Genomic DNA, 20,842 nt, shown 5'->3' with positions numbered 1-20,842 from the left:
ATCTTTCACACCCCATTTTGGAAGCCACTGCATCATACAGCTATCAAATGCCTAAGTCCACTTCCCTATATTCTTATGTATTTATATGCATAGCCCACTTATTAAAGCAGATCGACTAAATGAAAAAAAGCAGAGACAGGGAAAGTAATCAAGAATGGTGATGATATAACACACCCAAGAGCATGTAATCACTGTGGCACTGATGAGAGATTGAGGATAGCACAGATTGTGAAGCAAGTTCTTGATCCCCTTTATGACACAAGAGAAACATCCTGAGGGCCTCCCTGATGGCACAAGGGGTTAAGTCACATCATAGCATTATGAAGCGATCCGCAGCCACTGCAGCACGAGTTCAATCCCCAGCCAGGGAGGTGACCCACATTGTACAGCAGACCTCTCCTGTCTTGCCTGCTGCTCCCCTCAACAGTGTATTTCAGTCAATCTGCCTGTTCTGTTTCCCACTCACTCTCTGGTGAATCCTCTCACCCTCACACCTCTAGCCTGTACCCCAGTTCTTGTACACATAAATAAACCAACCTTTTTTTAAAAAGCAGTATCCTGAGCAAAGTCAGAGTAGAGTCAGGACCTTTCACCTGAGGAGCAAGGGGGCAGCATGGGGCCTTTGGCACTCTCTGCTCTCCCGCCCTAAGAGAACTCTGGGATTGCAGAAACTGATAAATATTCCTAGGGAGTAATTCCCAGTTGACCCTCAAACACACTCAGGAGCCAGCAATTTGAGACCTACTCTCCATCAGAAGTATATGTCTCTATTTCCTTGCCAGACATAGCACTGTTTTACTTAAATCCTATTTGTAAAATCTGTACTGTCATAGGATCCTGGATCCATAGGAACCTGCGGGAGGAAACACTGTTCTAGACAAGTATTCTAAACAAGTGTCCAGGAGAAAGTGCTTCCACACAATAACCCCTGTCCAATGATGGACTGAAGGGAGAGGAGCTTGATTGTAGGTATCAAAGCTCTGATTCAGGACCATATTCATGTCCCCAAGCAACCACCACAATGCAATGAACCTCTCTATGCCAACAGCAATCATTCCTGATGATCCATTGCAAGTCCAGCAATTATGCCAATAACGTGAATGGAAAGGAGAAGGGCTGTCATTTCATCAGCATTCCCTCCAATCCACCATTCGGTGCTCCATTCACTCTCTCATTTAACAAATGTGCAGAGAGTATCTACTCTGTTCTAGAGTTATATTGGACACTAGGAGCACAAAGATGAGATGTTGTTCTTGCTGCCAATAACAAGCTGAAAGACAGCAGGACGATGCCTGCCATTTTCACTGCTGAGCATAGCCCAGCCAGTTCTGGCTCCAGTGCATTGCACTCCACACCTTTGCACAAACCCTCTGGGCGTTTTAGATACCATTTCTCCACATGCTATTACTGCCTGAGAAATGCAGTCCCAGGGACTGGCCCCCTGTCATTAAACCAGACAAAACCCTAGCTCAATAGAGAGAAGAGCAATGCTTTTTATCCAGACACTAAATTGCCATCAGGTGATGTTATCATGTAAATAAAGAGAGGCAAACAGATGGCTTTAGACGGGATCCAGGGCGTGCAGAGCATCACTGATGTTTTAGATGAAGCAAAGCGAGGACAAGCCATTAGACACAGAGCAAGCAGGCCCTGGAGTGCACAGCAGCCTGGCACAGGGAATCCAGGTCTTAACAAAACATCCAGAATAGCAGTTGCATCCTACTTACAGTTTTCAGTTAACCAAGTGCTATTAATTTCCAAATACAGAATCATACCTCCTAGAAACATACTCCTACCTTTCTCTTAAAACACAAAGGAATATGGTGATGGTTCATGGGTGATAAGGTGGAAGAAGAATTATGGGGACTGAAATGATGTAAGAAAAAAAAAAATAATTAAAAAAATGTGGAAAAAAATACCCACACCTTGTAATAGTGTTGTTATCTGTGTACCTTACCATGACCCTTCATATCACAACCTTTGAAAGGCTCTATTTTGATCCCTTATTCAAGTGTAATTAGGGGCAGTGTGATGAACCTCACACTAAAGAAATCTAGAGATCTATCTAGATTTGAACCAGTGCTGAATCTGGGCTCTTTCTTGGGTATCCCTTTTGGGTTTATTTTCATCAGCTGTAAAATAAAAGCATGGTGGCGGGGCGGGGGGGCCTCCCTGGTGGCGCAGCGGGTTAAGCGCAGTGCTGTGAAGCTGTCCACAGCCTCTGCAGTGCCAGCTCGATTCCCTGCCAGCCAGGGAGATTCCCACATGGCGCGGCAGACCTCTCCTGTCTTGCCCACTGCTCCACTCAGCAGTGTATTTTAGTCCTTCTGCCTGTTCTACTCTGTCTCTAGTGAATTCTCTCACCCTCTTGTACCTCTGGTTTGTACCCCAGTATTTATATAAATAAATAAATCTTTAAAAAAAATTAAAAGCATGGGGCAGACACCATGTGTGGCCACCCAGTATTTTTTTTCTCCTTCTTTAGTAGCAGAAATTCCAGTTTTTAATTGAATATATTGTCACCCAGCCAAAAGACTATATTTCCCAGGCTCCTTTCCAATTACATATGGCCATTAGGCTAAAGTTTTGGCCAATAAGATGTAAGAGGTGCCATGTATGACTTAAATAGGAAAATAATTATATTTCCTCCTTTGCAGAATGTGGCTGCAATGGCTGGAGTTACTGCTGACATTTTGGACCACAGAGGGACTTTGGGAATGGAAACCTCACATAATTGAACAAGAAGATACAAGTCCAAGCCCCTGACACTATAGAACAGCATAGTTTATACAAGAGAAATAAACTTCTATGTTTTCTACCTTTGTTGTTCACAGAAGGCCTAATCGTACTTAATGCAACTGGCTAGTTTACCTCATAGTGTTAGATTAAATGTGAGAGTAGTCTGGGCCTCCCTGATGGCATAAGGGATTATGTCTCAGCATTACCAAGCTATCACCAGCCAGGGAGATAACCCACATATGTCGCTGCAGACCTCTCCTTTCTCACCTACTGCTCCCCTCAACAGTGTATTTCAGTAGATCTCCCTGTTCTGCTCCCATTCTGTCTCTAGTTAATCCTCTACCACCCACACCTCTGGCCTGTACCCCAGTTCTTATATGCATAAGTGAATAAATCTTAAAAAAATATATGAGAGTACTGTGCACTCAATGTTTCTCTGGAATGCTGGCATCATGAGCTGCCCTGTAAATAAGAGGGTTGCATAATCAAACAACTTTGAGAAACAGCACACTATATTCCCCACTAGAAGTTACACAATCAGCATTATCATATAAAAAAATCTTTGAAGAGATCAGGTACAAAGAAACTTATCTGTGTTCAGTCCAAAATATCCAAACTTATTTTTGTTCCTTTTTTCCTATGTGATGCTTTTAAGAAGCTAGTTGCAGCAGGCTTTGAGAAATTCTGAATAGAATTATTAGTAATGGCCCTAAATGGTTGTTTTTAGCTTTACAATATGATTTGTGGAATTGGATTCACTTTCATTCCAGTTCAGATTTTCATGGTATATATTTTGCCATAGTTCTCTGAATGTCTCCTACAACATACTTGTTCATTTTATTATTTTACATTTCTGTCTCCCTGAACAGGCAATACATTCCCAGTAGGTATTAGAACTATCTTGCTCCCACTTTATCCCCAACATGAAGCAAGACATCTGGCACATAAGAAGTGATGTATGCAGTAAATAGTTGCTCAATAAACACATGGTTTCTGAACTCTGCAGTGATAGAATAAGTGTAAATCCATTTTGGAAAATAAGAGGCAATGCTCATTTTGAAGAAGAGTTTAAATTTCTTTCACCCTTTTAGATTGCATATGGGCCATTAACTTCTCTAGGGTCCATGTGAAAGCCTAGTGAACTGAACTTCAGAGTGCCCATTCTAAGGAAGAGGAAGCATTATTTAATACACCTAAGAAATCCTGAGTGATATTGACCTAAGGATAAAGTAGGGCATTTTTAATGTGTTGTCAGTAAAAAGAAAAATATTTCAAAGTTGTCAGTAAGATACCATTCCTGAGCTCAACTTGCCTGGATGTCCAAAATAGATCAGTTACCTGATGCTGACAATTAGCTGATTTTCACTAAGACTGCAAACTGGTATGAAAAATGTGATCTCTCTGCATGATTTGGGATTCCCAATCCATATGAGGACTGTGTTCCCAAAGAGAACAAACCAGGAGCAATTGAGACATATAAGCAAAAAAGGTTTTCTAAGGTGACCTAGCTTTCGAGGGTCCAGAATATCATGACATTCTATTAGTCAAGCAAGTCAATATGACTAACCCAGATTCAAAAGGAGGGAAGTAAGCCCCTACTTCTCCAGCGTTCATGATTAATCAGGGAAGGAATTTATGGCAACATTTTTTGAAGAATTATCTGCCATGACACTTAAATTATGATGACAATTAGAACTAGCACTAGATATTGCTATTTAATACTCTATAAAGAAGCATAGATATTATGTCACAAATCTGATTTTTAATATCTTGACAGCTATATCAATATAACTGGCTTCTTTTAGAATCTTATTTTATGTATTAAAAAATACTACTGCTGCTTTAATAATTTTAAAAAAATACTTTGTCACCAGACAGTCAAAATGACTACAGGCTCATAAAAATTTTAAGAACCGCTGGGTTGCACAGAAGTGTGTTGACTCAAAGGCTGATGGTGAGGACCTACCTGTTCCCCTGCCCTGATGGCCCAGCTGCACCTGCAGTAGCTTCATCACTGGGCAATCTTTTTATCTTTAAGGCTCTGCATCTGAGAAGAGCCCAAAAGTTCTCTCCAGAGAGTATAATCAACTCAAGAAGTGGCAACTATACCTAAACCAATAATTGGGAAATCATGAATTATTTAATTCTACATTCCAAGAATATCTTCATGGAAAACAGACCATAACATAAAGAGAAGTAATTCAATTAGAGCAAGTGAAAAAGCCCTGTTCTACATTAAGGGCCCCATGGGCAGCCATTCCTCACTTGGCTCATACTTCTTCAACCCAACCAGGAGGGTAAAATACATATGCAATCACTCAGGTGCCCTTCTCTTATAAGAAATGCCTGTGTCTCCTCAAGGAATATTAATTCCATGAGACAAATTTATTTTGGGGGAATAAAATTAGTTAAAATATAAGTTTAGGCATTTAAGTCAAGGAAAAATTTCATTAATTCTCAGCAAACTTGTTGCAGTGTAGATGACAGAAAATGGGGTTGGTAAGAAATTTATTTTTTATTTTTATGCTCTTTTATAATCTTATGATTTCATGGGTTTTTCTGCAATTAAACAATTTGTATTGAGGTAACTTTGGTTTACAACATTGTATATGATTTAGGGGTGGAAGTTCACACATCCTCAGATGTACATTGCCACAGCCACCACCAAAGTACCCATAATTCTCCACCATAGTCCATTGGGGCCCCTCCATACCCAGCTCCCTGGTAGTCTCAATTCTACAGTCAGATTTCTTTTTTTTTTTTTTTAAGATTTATTTATTTATTTATTTATACAAGCACTGGATACAGTCAGAAGTGTGGGAGGGTGAGAGAATTCACCAGAGCCAGAGTGGGGAACAGAACAGGCAGACTGACAAAGTACACTGCTAAGGGGAGCAGCAGGTGGGACAGAAGAGATCTGCACGCCATGTGGGACTCTCGCCAGTGGTGGGGGATAGAACTGGCGCTGCAGAGGCTGCGGGCAGCTTCGCAGCCCAGTGCTCAACCGCTGTGCCACTGGGGAGGCCCCAGTCAGATTTCTAAGATTTATTATTAGTTTGATTCTGTCTGACCCTGTTTATTTTTCTATAACTATAACCTACATATAAGCAAAGTCATATGATATTTGATATTCTAGGGAATATAGTCTAGTCTATTTTTATCAAATGAATTGAGCGGTACAAATCAGTCAGTTCTCATGAATCTCATCTTTTACATGAGCCTATTAGCTAAGAACACTTGACAATATTTTAGCCAGAGTGTGGCCAGGGACAACCTAGCTGCCACGCTAGAAGTACCGCTGTCTATCAGGAGTAACTGCTCTAACTTTAACATATTTATGGGGATTCTTAAAGGCAATGACGCCTACAAGGGTTTTCAAAGAGACCCAATGCAGATGTATGAAACTGTAATGGAAACATTAAATTTTGTGCTTAAGTTGTACAAACTTCCAAAGAGTATAGAGCATATCCTCAGGTACTTTCTAAATTACCATCCCCCATGTCCTGCTTGAAACATTTACTGTGAAGCATCTCTACCATCTTGATATTGCTCTTTTCTTGCCTTCTGTTATCCTAGTTCTCCTACTTTCATAATTGTTTTCTCTTTGGTTCTCTTCTGACACTTAAATGAGAGTTTCCTCTAAGATATCTTCCAACCCCTCTGAACAGCTCCCCTGTTCACTCTACCCCTAGTTCAATCTCCGAGACTTCCTTAGTCAACTCCTCTGAGGATCAATGTCTAAATCTGATTCCTAAGTGGCTTCCTACCCAGACATTTGGTCCACCTTTCCTGTTACCATTTAGGCATCTGCATATGAAATTTAGTATATGTCTATTTCATAATTTATCATGCTCCCTGATAAATCTACTCCTCTACCCTCATCGCCCTTTCTATTGATGGCATCTCTGGCCATTCACCCTTGCACAAACTTTCTGAATCATCTTTTCAGTCTGATTCTCCTTCATCCTTCACAACTAATGAAATGCCACATCTTGCCTTTTCTGCTTTGCCATCAAGTTTATGATATATATTTATGTTTTTCCAAAGAAACCACCAATGCATTTATTGCTATTATAAAGCTGATAGTTTACACAGTTAAGATCAAAGTACATATAAAAGTCCTGGGGAAAATAATACATGGTGCCTCTTTAAAAAGTAGTTTTCAACTGCTCAGGAAGTATGCAGAGGTTATGTATGAAAACAGTTACATGACAGCAAAAGATTCACACCTACTACATCTGAAGAAAAAAAAAAAATTCACAGTTTTGCAGGTATACCTGTTAGACTCCTATCAGGCTGGAACAGAAGGTGCCCCAAAGGATCAAAATTCTAGGAGACAGTAGTCAGGAGATTGTAAAGTTGCAAAAGCAGTGATTTTGAGTTAGTGGATACCCTTTCACCCAAATTATTATCTGGGAGCCCTGAGGAAGTTTATCCCTTCCTAGAAAATTGCTTTGATGCTAATAGTAATGATAATGAGAATATGATTATGAATATGTTTCTCAGGTGAGGAAGGACAGAGAAGGATTTGAAAAACCCCTCAATTAGAAAAAAGTTCTAAGTGGTTCCAGCAAATTAGCAAGTTATAAAGAGTGTCAGGGCCTACATGAATTTGGGTCCCAAGAGAAGATTCTAAGTGAGTTCTAATTAGCCCAGAAACAAACACCATGATTGAGTCAAGCTGAGGCTGACAGATTGAGACTAGAGAAAAGGTATCAATTTATTTCAAAATATGAATTTTTATTATAATTATAGGAAATAAAAATCACTGCTGTTATTTTCACTGAAATTTAAATTGGGGTGGGGAGGCAAACTTGTAAAAATACTTTTTGAAAAAAATTCCAACTCCTGACTGTCCACCCGGAGCAATGGCATTCTGTCACAGGCCCTTGTCAGTAATTAGGGCACTACTGGTATTCATTTGCAAAAAGCCATTTGAATCATAATCAGTGCAAGAACCAGAAAGAACTCCCTAGCCTCCAGGTGTGTCTCACAAATGTAATACTATTTTTAAAGACATAAATCTAAAACATAACAGATAGAGCAACAATACACCTTCTTATAAATTTTAGAAGGCAATTTGCAATACTATGTTGAAGACAAGGAGACTGAAATCTGACTCTTATTCTTGGTACAAAACACTAGTGCCCATGGAAGTCTGGCTACAGATATTAATGTGTTTCATAGCATTTACAATTTATAAAACACTTGTATTACCTTAGTTCATTTTAGTTGGGTTAAAAAGCCATTAAGTTCTCTACCAATTCAACAATTCTATGTGTCTATCTTTTTAAATATATATGATTTTACTTACTACAAGTAAATCCATGTAAAAAGATCCCAAAATAAAACAAATTATTAGACAATCATTCAATTCATCCAAGAATTCCATATTGCACAGAACTTTTCACTTAGCCTAAGTAAAAGGTTCCTAGAGTATGTTCTTAAATAACTGGATAGATAAAAGGCCTCAATGTTTCAAAACTATTTGGGGAGGTCTGTGGAAATACCAGCTCCATGAAGTCTGATATACTGACTTTTCCTTCTTGTGGGAAGGACATGGCCTCACTCCACTTTATTATTAAGCAGTGTCACCAAGATCTACATTCCTCTCTATGAATCTGCCTAAAAGGAAGAGAAACTATAAGTATCCAAGAGCCTTTGATGTTTAGGTTTGGTTTTTCTTTTTGTTTATTTTTACTTGATAATAATGCTGAATAAAAATTGTGTCAGAAGTACCTCTTAAAAATCTTGTTTGTCTATTCTTTCTATAAAATCTTGAAAAATAGTTTTCCCATTCAAGCTCTAAGTAAGGTTTTAAAAAAGTCCATTGACTGTTATCCCCATGGACCTATAATTTCTGCCTGGAAAGGAACAGATGCTTAAAATATTTGTCCTCACCCCACCGCAGTCTTCTCAGAAGAGGCTTCTGGTCACACATGCAAAAATTTGGCCACAGATTGCAGCCCAAACTCTGTCATCCATCCCTGTCTCAAAGTAAGCAAATCCAGATCAGGGGCCCAATTATGTTTGAAGGGTTGAAGAATCCCACTTGCCAGCAGTAAATAGGCACTGCAATACAAGCATTGTAGGTAGTAAAGAATAAAGAAACCAAAATTATCTGACCAGTCTGTCTCCTGGTGTTCTTCAATTTCTGACTCATGTAAGCCAACAGAATCTAAATAAAATCTGTAGAGAGGGAAGACAGCACAAATTCAGCAGACCCTACTCAAACCTTTTGAATTAAGTCAGGTACATCTGCTCTTAATTACATATATGCACACACACTCACACACATAAACACATGCACAGTGGTAGATTAAAGACAGCTGCAAGTTCTTTGTGATTCCTTCCACTGAGATGTAGAGTCTAATTTTCTTCCCTTGTATCTGGACTTGCTTAATTGCCTTACCTGGTCAACCAAATATGTCAGCCATGGTAGTCTCAGGTGGCAAAGGCTGACTCAGAAAGCATGTTGCTTCCACACACTTCACTGCTCTTTGGAGCACTCTCTGCTAAGCTATTCTGTTTTGGAAATTCAGCAGCCATACTATGAGAAAGTCCAAGAAGCCCCACAGAGAGAGCCAGGAGAGAATCATAGGCCCCTTATCTCCCAGCCAATTACCAGCATCGACTGGCACCTATGCAAGGGAGTCACCTTAGACCATTCAGTCAACTTGAGTCACTAGATGACTGAAGCACATCCACTATCTGACTGGAATGTATGGAAAACAACAAAAACATCCTGGCCCTTCTCTGCAATATTCTGAGTAAATTAAATACATGTTTTAAGCTATTAAGTGTCTAGGTTTTTTTTTTTTTTTTAATAACGATAGGTTCCCAAAACACACACACTCTAGCAGACACTGTTCTGATGCCTTACCTCATAAAAAGGACCCCAGCAACTCAAGTTTAAATTTCTTTCCCTTTCTACTAGCTAGTAATTCAAATAAATGTTCCTTGGTATTTTTCTGTGCCCTGTGCCGTATTGGGACAAGTCCAGGATTTAGAAAACTAATCAAGCTACAGAGACAATACCAGTGTTTATTGTTTATATTTGGCTTCTAACTGATGTCAAAATTTACATCTCTGTATTATATAGATCTTATCCTAAATTAAAATCTTAGCTAAGAAAAAGGCAAACCAAGGTAATAATGACATAATCACAACGCTTTATAGAATTTTTCTCCAAATGCTTTCTGATTTATGATCACTTAACCTCATGTCACCAATCATGTCTTGTGACTTATCAAGAAAATGCATTAAATATTGTCATCTTTGAACATCACATGACTTTAAAGAGCCCCCCCTGCCATTTAAAGTGAGTCAGTATTGAAAATTAGAATAAATAGAAGAACTATTATAAAAGAAAACTAGCACTCTTCTATTCATCTCTTCAAATAAGGACAATTCAAAGTAAAGCAGAAATATGGAACACATTGAATTCTACCATACACACATACACACACACACACACAAATTATGCTGGAGGCTATATGATATCATATCTGTACCCTTCAAAACAGAATCACATCATTTGAAATTATAACACATTTTCCTTTCATTTAACTTCCACTGCATAAAAAACAGTGTCATCCTGTCATGGCTGAAAATTCCCTCAGAGAAAACACTGAAAGCATCTTACACAAATCCTCTCAGGTCAGCTCAGGACATAGCAGTGAATGAAAATTAGCAGGATCATTTGACCCACTGACCAGCTGGGCTTCTGGTGGTTTGAGAGCATAGTCTCTTAGATAGAGTTTGCTCCATTCTGTGCAATATCTAGAATACATTTAGAAAAATTCTCCCAATATTTAGAAGGTAAAGACAAATGGATACAGTTGTTTGTGTGAAGCAAAGTTATCATAAACTAAACTACAAGAGCAAATTCTTGATGATTACCTCAGCTTACTCCACATAATACCACCAAAAAGAATTTACAGCTCTTTCAAAATCCAATGTCTATAAAGACAGAACGCCTCGAAGGAAAATGGTACCATACTTAAGATAGTGATATCTTTTATTAGTACAGTAAAGTCCTATTTTTATGGAATAGGATGGGTCTGAGGTCATTCCATAAAATTGATTTCCCAGAAAATGGAAATAGGCAATTTACCCTAAGAATTTTATTGAAAAATTATGCTATTCTATTTGAATAATGATAGGAATGTTCTACACGTTTCCTTTATTAATGAATTAAAATATACAAAACACCATAAAATTATATTAGAGGTTCAAAAGTATCACTTAAATCTTCTTTACCAGTCACTTTCATTTTGTAAAATCAGCAGTTCCATTAAAATCGTATTATGTAAAAATGGGTTTTTACTGTAATAATAGTTATTACCTATTTAGCTCCCAAGGATGTTGTGAAAATTAAATAATAAGCCATTGGAAAGCAAATAAGCAAATCCAAAGTGTTTGTAATACCACAGGCCAGCAGGGGCAGTCAGATGGGGAAATGAAGGAAAAGAACACCTGACACATTAAAAATCACAGCTTTCATCTATAATTCCATTACTGCCAATACTCTATGTCCTGGTCATGTGCACTGACAAGATCTCATTTAATTTTCTCGACATTATGATATATTAATTACGCCCTCATGTTATAGATGCAGATCAGAAAGGATTCAAACTTGTCCAGTGTCACACAGTGGTAAAATACAGAATCCATATATGAACCCAGATATCCTACTCAATAGCCTATCCAATAACTCTTGAAACAGCACTTCCCCAAGATGCTCTTGAATCCCATAACTGCCCCCACAGATTCTTACTCCACCTCTTCTACCACCTGCCACACTTTGACTTTAAACACTTCTGTTGCTTATTACAACTATTTCTTGTACTTTTATGTATCAATGTATTATGTGTTTGATTAATCCACATAAATCACTAGCTATTTTAGGTCAAGGTGGTATTGATTACCTTTGGAGACCCAGATCAAGAGCACCTGTACAGGGCCTCCCCGGTGGCGCAGCGGTTGAGCGCTGGGTTGTGAAGCTGCCCGCAGCCTCTGCAGCGCCGGTTCGATCCCCGGCTGCTCCCCAGCCACCGGAGGAGGGTCCCACATGGCGCGCAGACCTCTCCTGCCGCCCGCTGCTCCCCTCAGCAGTGTACTTCGGTCCTTCTGCCTGCTCTGCTCCCCGCTCTGGCTCTGGTGAATTCTCTCACTCTCCCGCGCTTCTGACTGTACCCAGTGCATGTATAAATAAATAAATAAATCATTAAAAAAAAAAAAAAGAGCACCTGTACAGTGCCTGAAACACAGTGAAGGTTCAGGAAATGTTGGTTAAACTGAATTGGGATCAAATGATAAATTCAATTACAACTACTTTTTCTACCAGATACAAAATACTTTCATCAATTTCTCATTGTATCAGACACCTCTGTGGGGAAGCATCTCCAGTTTGCCAGCACGTGTGTACCGATGGGGATGTAGTAAGACTAAACTCAAGTAGCTAGGCTGACAATATGCTGGCTGCTTAATAAATAGGAGCCCTTTTTATTTTTTTAAGTTTTTTTATTTATATATGTTTTACACCATTTTCATTTTTTTAATAATATTTGCTTTCTTTTCTCAGGTGTAATCCCTAGAATTTCTACTACCAGGTCACCCATGCACCATCACCATAGTCAATAGGAACCCTTCTTAATTCTAAGTGAAAGGAATAATGTGAACAACAAGCAGAGAAATATAAACTCAGTATAATATGTGGTCTGATTTGAATAAATCAGACAGGAACGTTGTGTTTTTAAAAAGTGATAAAATAAAGAGTTAGGACTTTGGCTACAAGCTAAGTGTCCACTGATGAATGACTGAATAAAGAAGATGTGATATTATACACAATGGAGTATTACTTAGATGATATCACTCAGATGTGGGAATATTTTTAAAAAAAGGAACAAACAAAAGAAAACAAAAATAAACCCCTAGACTTTAACAACAAAGTGGTGGTTAGCAGAGGAGGTGGGGGGAGGTAAGAGTAATAGGTAGTATGGGTCAGGTGGATAATGGAGAATGTCACTAAAACTTGGGTGGTGGGTATGGTGTGATAAGTACATGCATTGAGGTATGAAGACATACTCCTGAAATTTATATAATATTGTAAACTAATAATACATCAATAATAAATACAGGCATAGATAACAGAGTTGGGACTTTAGGATCAAACTGACCACCTAACCAGTCTTTTAAAAACTTACTAGCTGATGAAACTTGGGCAAATTACTTAACCTCTCTGTGGTCCAGATTCCTCATCTATGTAAAGGATGATAAAAATAGAAGTCACTCGTAAAATAGTTGTGAGAATTACTTGAAAAAAATGCTTGTAGCACACTTAGCACATACCAAGCACTCAAAGTATAGCTACTACTATTGTCATCATCATCACCAAAATTTCTTAATTCTTACAAATCTTTTCAAAGGAGAAGACATGATTTTGCACAAATATATAAAATTTTATAATTGCACTAGGTCAAAACTATAGAAAGATTTACTTCTGACATTAAATTACAGATGGCCTCCTTGAATTTGCACACTTATTTCAAGCAGTTTATTGAGGGTCTTGTTTGTGCCAGACTGGGGTAAACAAACTTATCTGATTCAAAAAATGCTACAAAGAATCCAGAAGAGTCAGGAAAAATCAAGAACGCAAAACCAAAAGTAGATGAAAAAGGTAAATTCAACCCAAAGATCCATCACAGGTCAAAATACCAGGGTTTGCCAAAAAACAGAAGGGAAAAGTAAGTGACAGCAGTTCCTATAGAAAACCCAAATCTGAATGAAACATAGGATTAAAATGTTGACCACTGTGAAATAATTTGCTGGAGGTACAAAGAGGGTTTACTGGAAAAGAGAGAGGGGCAACAGGAAGGGTACGGACTCCATTTATGAGATTACATGTACATTTTAATACATTTATTTTTCCATTTGAAAACTAGAAATAATGCGTATCAGCATGCTTTTAAAATCTTCTCTGATTCTCACAATAATCAATATATAAGAAGGGGCTGGGAGGTATTTTATAGATCCAAACCGAGGGCCCCCTTTTTTATTTCTAAAGCACTAATTTGTGCTACTTAAAAGCAGCTTCATGGAGAATGCAGACCCATCTCATAAGCTGACCACGCACAAAGGAATGGAAGGCGATGAAAGATGCCAGGGGCTCCTGGCAGCCTGGGCACATAGTGGATGCAGTCAACTGCAGTGCCAAGCAAGATAGCTGAGATTACTCCTTGCTCAGCTTGAAGATCCCAAAGGATACTAAAAGCTTGGCAACCTTCAAAAGCTTCTCTTGCTTCCTGCATGGGGTGGGGAAAACAACTTGCTTAATGGGAAAAACCATAGCCCAGGGCCAATCCGCTGGCTAGATTCATCAAAGAGATGGCTAAGATAGAACATATTTTTCCTTTCTGTATAGGAATGACTCATGAGTCTGTTTATTCAGAAAGTTACACCCTTTGCTGAGAGAGGTGGGTGATAGAGAAGTTGGATGATAACACTAGTCTAGTTTCCCCCACCCCTCATCTGTCTATACACAGTTACACAGCATACCAGCAATGTGTAGATGGTGGGCAGCACAATTTGATCATTCTGCCTTCATTTTCATCATAAATGAAGCAAACAACACAACTATTCTCTTTTAGTTTATTCTTAGTTGTTTTAAAGAGGGGATATATTTTATTGGTTAGGAATACAGACCTATAATCACACTGACTGGACTACAATTCTGACTCTGCTGAGTTACAAATAGTGTGGCCCTAGGCAAGTCACTTAACTTCTCTGGGCCTCTGTTTCTCTGTTGGTAAAAATGGGGAAACTATTATTACCTGTACCGCAGAGTTATTGTGGGGATTAAATCAGTTCCTATGTGGAGAATAACCCACTCCATGTTCTTGGTTATCAGCGAACACTACCATTGTTATGATGCAAACATTATTGTGATGGTCAATTGTTCTTTTTCCAATGCAGGTATTCTTTTTTTTTTTGTAATAGAGGCGTGTTTTATTTATTTATTTGTTTGTTTTGTTTATACATGCACTGGGTACAGTCAGAAGCGCGGGAGGGTGAGAGAATTCACCAGAGCCAGAGCAGGGAGCAGAGCAGGCAGAAGGACCAAAGTACACTGCTGAGGGGAGCAGCGGGTGGCAGGAGAGGTCTGTGCGCCATGTGGGACCCTCCTCCAGTGGCCGGGGAGCAGCTGGGGATTGAACCGGCGCTGCAGAGGCTGCGGGCAGCTTCACAACCCAGTGCTCAACTGCTGCACCACCGGGGAGGCCCAATGCAGGTATTCTTTTATTCGGTATTATCTTTAAAAGTTCAAATTAATCCCAAAATGAAATTAGGAAAAATATATTTCTTCTATGAGAAACAGAATCCAGAAAAAATGACAGCCTACTTTCAGTAAAGATGGAAGACAGCTCCAAGAGGATTTAAAGTTATCCACAAACTGGAATAGTGGATAACTTCTCAGACTGGAGAGATCTTTAAGAATTATCTCTTATGAAAGAAGTTTATGAGTCTGTGTTTCTGTATCTCTGAGGAATCATCTTTCTTCTACCTGTATGTTTACAAGGAGAAAGTTATAGATAGATAGATAGATAGATAGATAGATAGATAGATAGATAGATAGATAGATAGACAGACAGATAATTTTATTTTTCTGTTTTATCTGTTCCTTTTCCAGCATCTCTGAAAAATCATGGCAACCAAAGAATTATTTGTCATATTTCATCACTCTATGCATAAAAGCTTCATAAAGACAAGAGATAAGACCTTTGCAAATTGCTTCTTCATACATTCTCTGCCTTTCAAACACAGGCATACTAGAATTTGCTGTAAAACTGTCCTCTGTCACATACAACCACTATTCCAGTTTGTGGATAACTTTAAATTCTCTTGGAGCTGTCTTCCATCTTTAATGAAAGTAGGCTGTCATTTTTTCTGGATTCTACTGGATTATGAAATTCCTCTCCTATATTAAACTTAACAAAAGAAGGTTGTAGGCAAAAGTGCCTGCTTCTTTGTAGCTTTTTTAATGTGTTGTACAATGTATTTTTTTAATTATAACTCTTTATTTTTTTATAATAAATTTTATTTTTATATTCCCCATACAATTTCAACCCTACAATGTATTTAAAAGACTGATAATCCCCCATTATCTTGAACTTTTTCAGTCTGTGTATGATTATTTAAGTCATAAATGGTTTTACTTACTGGGTAAAATCAGGACGTCATCCCCAGGGCCTGGAATGGTGTGGTTGTAACCTCCCCATCCCTCTTCAATACCTGACCATGCTTCAGGGACAGACCATCTTAAAGCGGATTCAGGTTCACAGGTAGAAGCTAGAAAACAAAAGGGAAATGACAACAATTACTATGATGAACTGAAACACTACGATAACTTGCAAATTTGCAAATTTCTTTTCTTATTTTAGGATGCTGATAATGTTTTCACCTCCCAAAGTAGCTGCCTTTTTGTTGTTGTTGTTAAATAAAGTGTTTTTTTTTTTTTTTAAGATTTATTTATTTAGGGCCTCCCCGGTGGCGCAGCAGTTGAGCGCTGGGTTGAGAAGCTGCCCACAGCCTCTGCAGCGCTGGTTCTATCCCCGGCCACCAGGCGAGGGTCCCACATGGCGCGCAGACCTCTCCTGCCACCCACTGCTCCCCTCAGCAGTGTATTTCGTCAGTCTGCCTGTTCTGTTCCTGGCTCTAGCTCTATTTATACAAGCACTGGATACAGTCAGAAGTGCAGAAGGGTGAGAGAATTCACCAGAGCCAGAGAGGGGAGCAGAACAGACAGACTGACAAAATACACTGCTGAGGGGAGCAGCAGGCACGGCAGGAGAGGCCTGCACACCATGTGGGATGCTTGCCAGTGGTGGCCGGGGATAGAACCAGCGCTGGAGAGGCTGCAGGCAGCTTTGCAGCCCAGCACTCAACTGCTGTGCCACCAGGGTGGCCCAGTAGCTGCCTTTTGATATTTCATAATCTTCAAAAAAAAAAATTTATCAGTACAAAGCAAGTAATTATTCATTAGAACATTTGGAATTTGCAAATATAGAAGGAAAAAGCAAAAAAAAATCATCTCCAATCTCACTACCTAGAGACAAATGTCATTAACCTTTTATTTGCATTTCCTTTGAGAATTTCTCAACATTTTTATAGTAATTGAAATTATATCATATATGTAATTTCACACACAATTCTTATTTACTTAGATCAGCAGTTTTCATATGCATTTTCTAATATATTTAAAACTCCTTGTAAACATTTTTAATGGCTACATAATATTCTATGATCAGGCACTCATGATTTACTCAATAGTGACTCTGGCATTTAGACCCTTTCCATTTTCTTTTTAAATTATAAGTAATGTAGTGCTAACTGGCTCCATGCAAAATCTTCCAATAACACTGGTTTCTTCTTAAAAAATAATCTTAGTAATGGAATCACTGAGTTAAAGGATCTTCTCACAGCTCTAATGCGTGCTAGAGGAGGCGTAATAGCCTGGACACCTTTCACTGTAGTAACTTATATACAGTTTATATGACCCAAAAGCTTTCCATTGTTTCAGCTTCTGATAGATCAATGGCATTTTCTTTCTTTCTTTCTTTCTTTTTTTAAGATTTATTTATGCAAGAACTGGGGTACAGTCAGAGGTATGGGAGGGTGAGAGAATTCACCAGAGACAGAAAGAGGAGCAGAACAGGCAGGTGGACTGAAGACACTGCTGACAGGAGCAGCGGGCGAGGCAGCAGAGGTCTGCCACGCCTTGTGGGAATCTCCCTGGCCGGCCAGGAATCGAACCCGCGTTGCAGAGGCTGTGGACAGCTTCACAGTACAGTACTCAATCCACTGCACCACCAGGGAGGCCCACGTTTTCTTTCTAACCATCTCCCTGTCTTCTGCATCGTGGAACTGAAACATAAGTCTAACAATTTCCAAGGGCCACAGTCCCGTATCACATTTTGCACAATAGCATGCTGAGTGTGCCTAGGTGTTCTTTTCTCAATTGTATGCCCCAATACAAAGTCAGAGGACAGAGAATTATCCCGACAAGGAGTCTGAGAAGATTCACAGATGACCAAGTGTTCTTTTCCCAGTACAGACCTTCTTTTATTCAGGATTACCTTAAGAAGTCCAAAATAAGCCATCAATGGAATTAAGTCTTTTAGGGAAAATATATTCATTACATGAAAAGTGATTTCTTCTCAGGTTAGAGAGATTTCCTGGGAGTTTCAGGAACTCACATGAATGGGAGGGGGGCAAATCTCATTCAAACTTACTAAATTTGCAATCATAAATAGAGATCCTTCTCTTTAGAACTGTTCTAAAAAGGGATGAGAACAAAAAGAAGACTATTCCATGTTCATCCCCAAGGAGATAATAACTTTGTATAAGTTGTGTAAGTTATTATTAGGAGGATGGAAGTATAAGGGAAGTTCTTGTCAATGGTACCCAACCAAGGGAGGAAGAGAGTCCTTGCCAGGGGAGGGTTCCTGAGGAGTGTGAATCTGAGATGAATTTTAAAGGTTTAGGAGCTATATCCGTAAGGAGTATGGGGAGAGTATATGGTGAGGGTGTGCATTCCCAACAGAAACAAGCAATGGCAAGAAATGAGAGATCAAGTAGAAGCACTATAAGCAACCCGTTGTTGCTGAGCTGGAAGGAGGCAAGCGATGAAATTAGAGAAATAATCAGTGTGAAGAGTAACAAGGATACAGGAATCAAGGGTGACTGCCAGGTTTTCAGCACAGGTGATAATGGGTGAGTGGCCAGTTAAGACTGGCATAGATGGATTGTTTGGGTTATGCAGGATTTTGGGATACCTGTGTAACTTCCAGGTAGAGATACAGGAAACAGGGGATGGATATGAATCTGAAGGATGGGAGAGAGCTATAAGTCAGACAGATGGACTTTGGTGTCTACCGAGAGGTGGATTTCAAAAATTTGATCATAGTTATGATGATTGTAAAGGATTATTGAATGAAAAGAGAAAACGACTGAGGTGATAACCATGGGGAGCATCCAGTTATTTTGTCTATCCAAACCACACTCCCAACTAGTCATGATCTAATTAAGGTTCCAGGATAATTAAAAAGTATGTAGATTGTGGTCAAGTAGAAATCTTAGGTAATTTAATTAGCACAAAATATCAGGCAACATCTTGGAAGAAGTCTCACTCAAAAAGAGGTTATGTAGGGCCTCCCCGGTGGCGCAGCGGTTGAGCGCTGGGTTGCGAAGCTGCCCACGGCCTCTGCGGCGCCGGTTCGATCCCCGGCTGCTCCCCGGCCACCAGAGGAGGGTCCCACATGGCGCGCAGACCTCTCCTGCCGCCCGCTGCTCCCCTCAGCAGTGTACTTCGGTCCTTCTGCCTGCTCTGCTCCCTGCTCTGGCTCTGGTGAATTCTCTCACCCTCCCATGCTTCTGACTATACCCAGTGCATGTATAAACAAAACAAACAAACAAATAAATAAATAAATAAACAAAAAAACATGCCTCTATTAAAAAATATATAAAAAAAGAGGTTATATAAATATTTCATAAATGCCAATACTATAATATCTTACTAAGTTTCCTCCAAATTTCACTTCCTTCATAATACTTTACTTAAGTATTCAGGTAAGGGTAGGGAGCATTTATTGAAATGACCAAAAACTAGTATCACAGAGGCAGTAAGAATTGTGTGACACACCTTATTTCTGGTGATATTTCAAATAGATAATGATCAGGTTCTTTAAAACTTCATGTCAACCCTCAAAAACCCCTAATTACTCCAATTTTATATCACAGATGTGGAAAACAAACATTCTTCACTTTTGTTTATAGAAGTGCTGAAACTGTCTTTAATTGAACAAACAGAACGTTGCAGGGGCCATATTAAGGGATGCTGTTATAAACGAATTTGAGCACTCAATGCCATCCTGCCCTCAGACAAGAACACTTAATGGAGAAGGAAACATGTTTCAGTCTCTTGCAGAGTTATTAGATTTCTATACAGTTAATATCAGGCTTCTATATGGCTATTATTAATATAGAAAGGTGGGAAGACAAAAAAGAAGACTACTAAGAGTTGTAAAAAAGCAGCCAGAGATACACAATGAGAACCAGGGGAGAGGGATGTCTTAGAACCCTAAAAAATAGAGCATCTCTAGAGAGCAAAAGTGATCTTGACAGCAGCAAAGTTTTAATAAGAAAGGGAAAATGAAGAAGTTATTGAATGTGGCAATCGGGGCATGGTGATCAAGGTGACAATGGTCAAATGTGGGAACACTGGGGATAAAAGTGAAAATTAAGGAAGGAAAGGCATTGGGCGAAATCATCCAAAAAGCCCATTGAGAAGGAAAGGGCTTTAAGATTTAAGACACTCAGACTTTGATCTATTTTCCAAATCTTTAAATAAATTAGACACATTAAAAACTATAGGTGTGTGAATTTTGGTCAAGATCCCAGTACCCCTGACCTCTCCTTCCCTACTGCCCCAGATCCCTAGGACAGAAGCCTGGTTTGTGTGGGTCGTGCCACCGACCCACAGGCCTGTAAGTAAATTCTATATTCCTGAGTAAAATGATGCAATTGGACAGGCTAAGATGAGGCTCCTTCGCTTACTAAAATTCTACAACTCTGTGGAGCATCAGCTTTCAGTTTATTCAGCCTGTGGTAACTGCCAGACCAAGTATCTCCCTGTTAAGCTGACCCTTGCTGAAAAGCCGGGATACTGACTGCCCACAGGGTCATTCTAAAGACACTTTCATTTAGAAATTTCCATACTATGTGCCATGTGACTGACCAGAAGCTGAGAGAATGGTTGCAGGCCAGCATCTCCTGGGGAACCTGGCATGAGAACGCCCCCTACAGGTACATTCTCTAGGATATGGGGACTGATCCCACCAATCAAATTCTTGGGGAATTTGAACACACAGCTTTCAGAAAGATAAAAATTGTAAGACACTTTTCCCTGGTAACAATCATTTTAAAGGAAACATATTTACTGATTGGCATTTGATTAACATTCCTGGGTGATCATAAGACCCCATCATGGCAGTCTATCCCCTCACCTCATATAAAAGGCACTCAGCAGGGCCTCCCCAGTGGT

General features: G+C 39.3%; 1 protein-coding gene across 1 annotated transcript in view; it reads right to left on the bottom strand.

Annotated features, from left to right (window-relative positions):
• The window catches only part of PKHD1 (PKHD1 ciliary IPT domain containing fibrocystin/polyductin), a gene marked incomplete at both ends in the record, with an annotated part of 445,094 nt that overhangs the window by 189,887 nt on the left and 234,365 nt on the right, over positions 1–20,842 (bottom strand). The window contains one exon of the mRNA XM_084258872.1: positions 15,961–16,089. Within this exon, the coding sequence (XP_084114998.1) occupies positions 15,961–16,089 (129 nt within the window). The remainder of the gene's footprint in view (positions 1–15,960; positions 16,090–20,842) is intronic.

The sequence above is a fragment of the Talpa europaea genome, assembly GCF_964194135.1.
Source record: "Talpa europaea genome assembly, chromosome: 2".
Taxonomy (NCBI): Eukaryota; Metazoa; Chordata; class Mammalia; order Eulipotyphla; family Talpidae; genus Talpa; species Talpa europaea.
The sequence above is the reverse complement of the archived record's forward strand: the minus strand, read 5'-3'. Positions and strand labels throughout refer to the sequence as shown.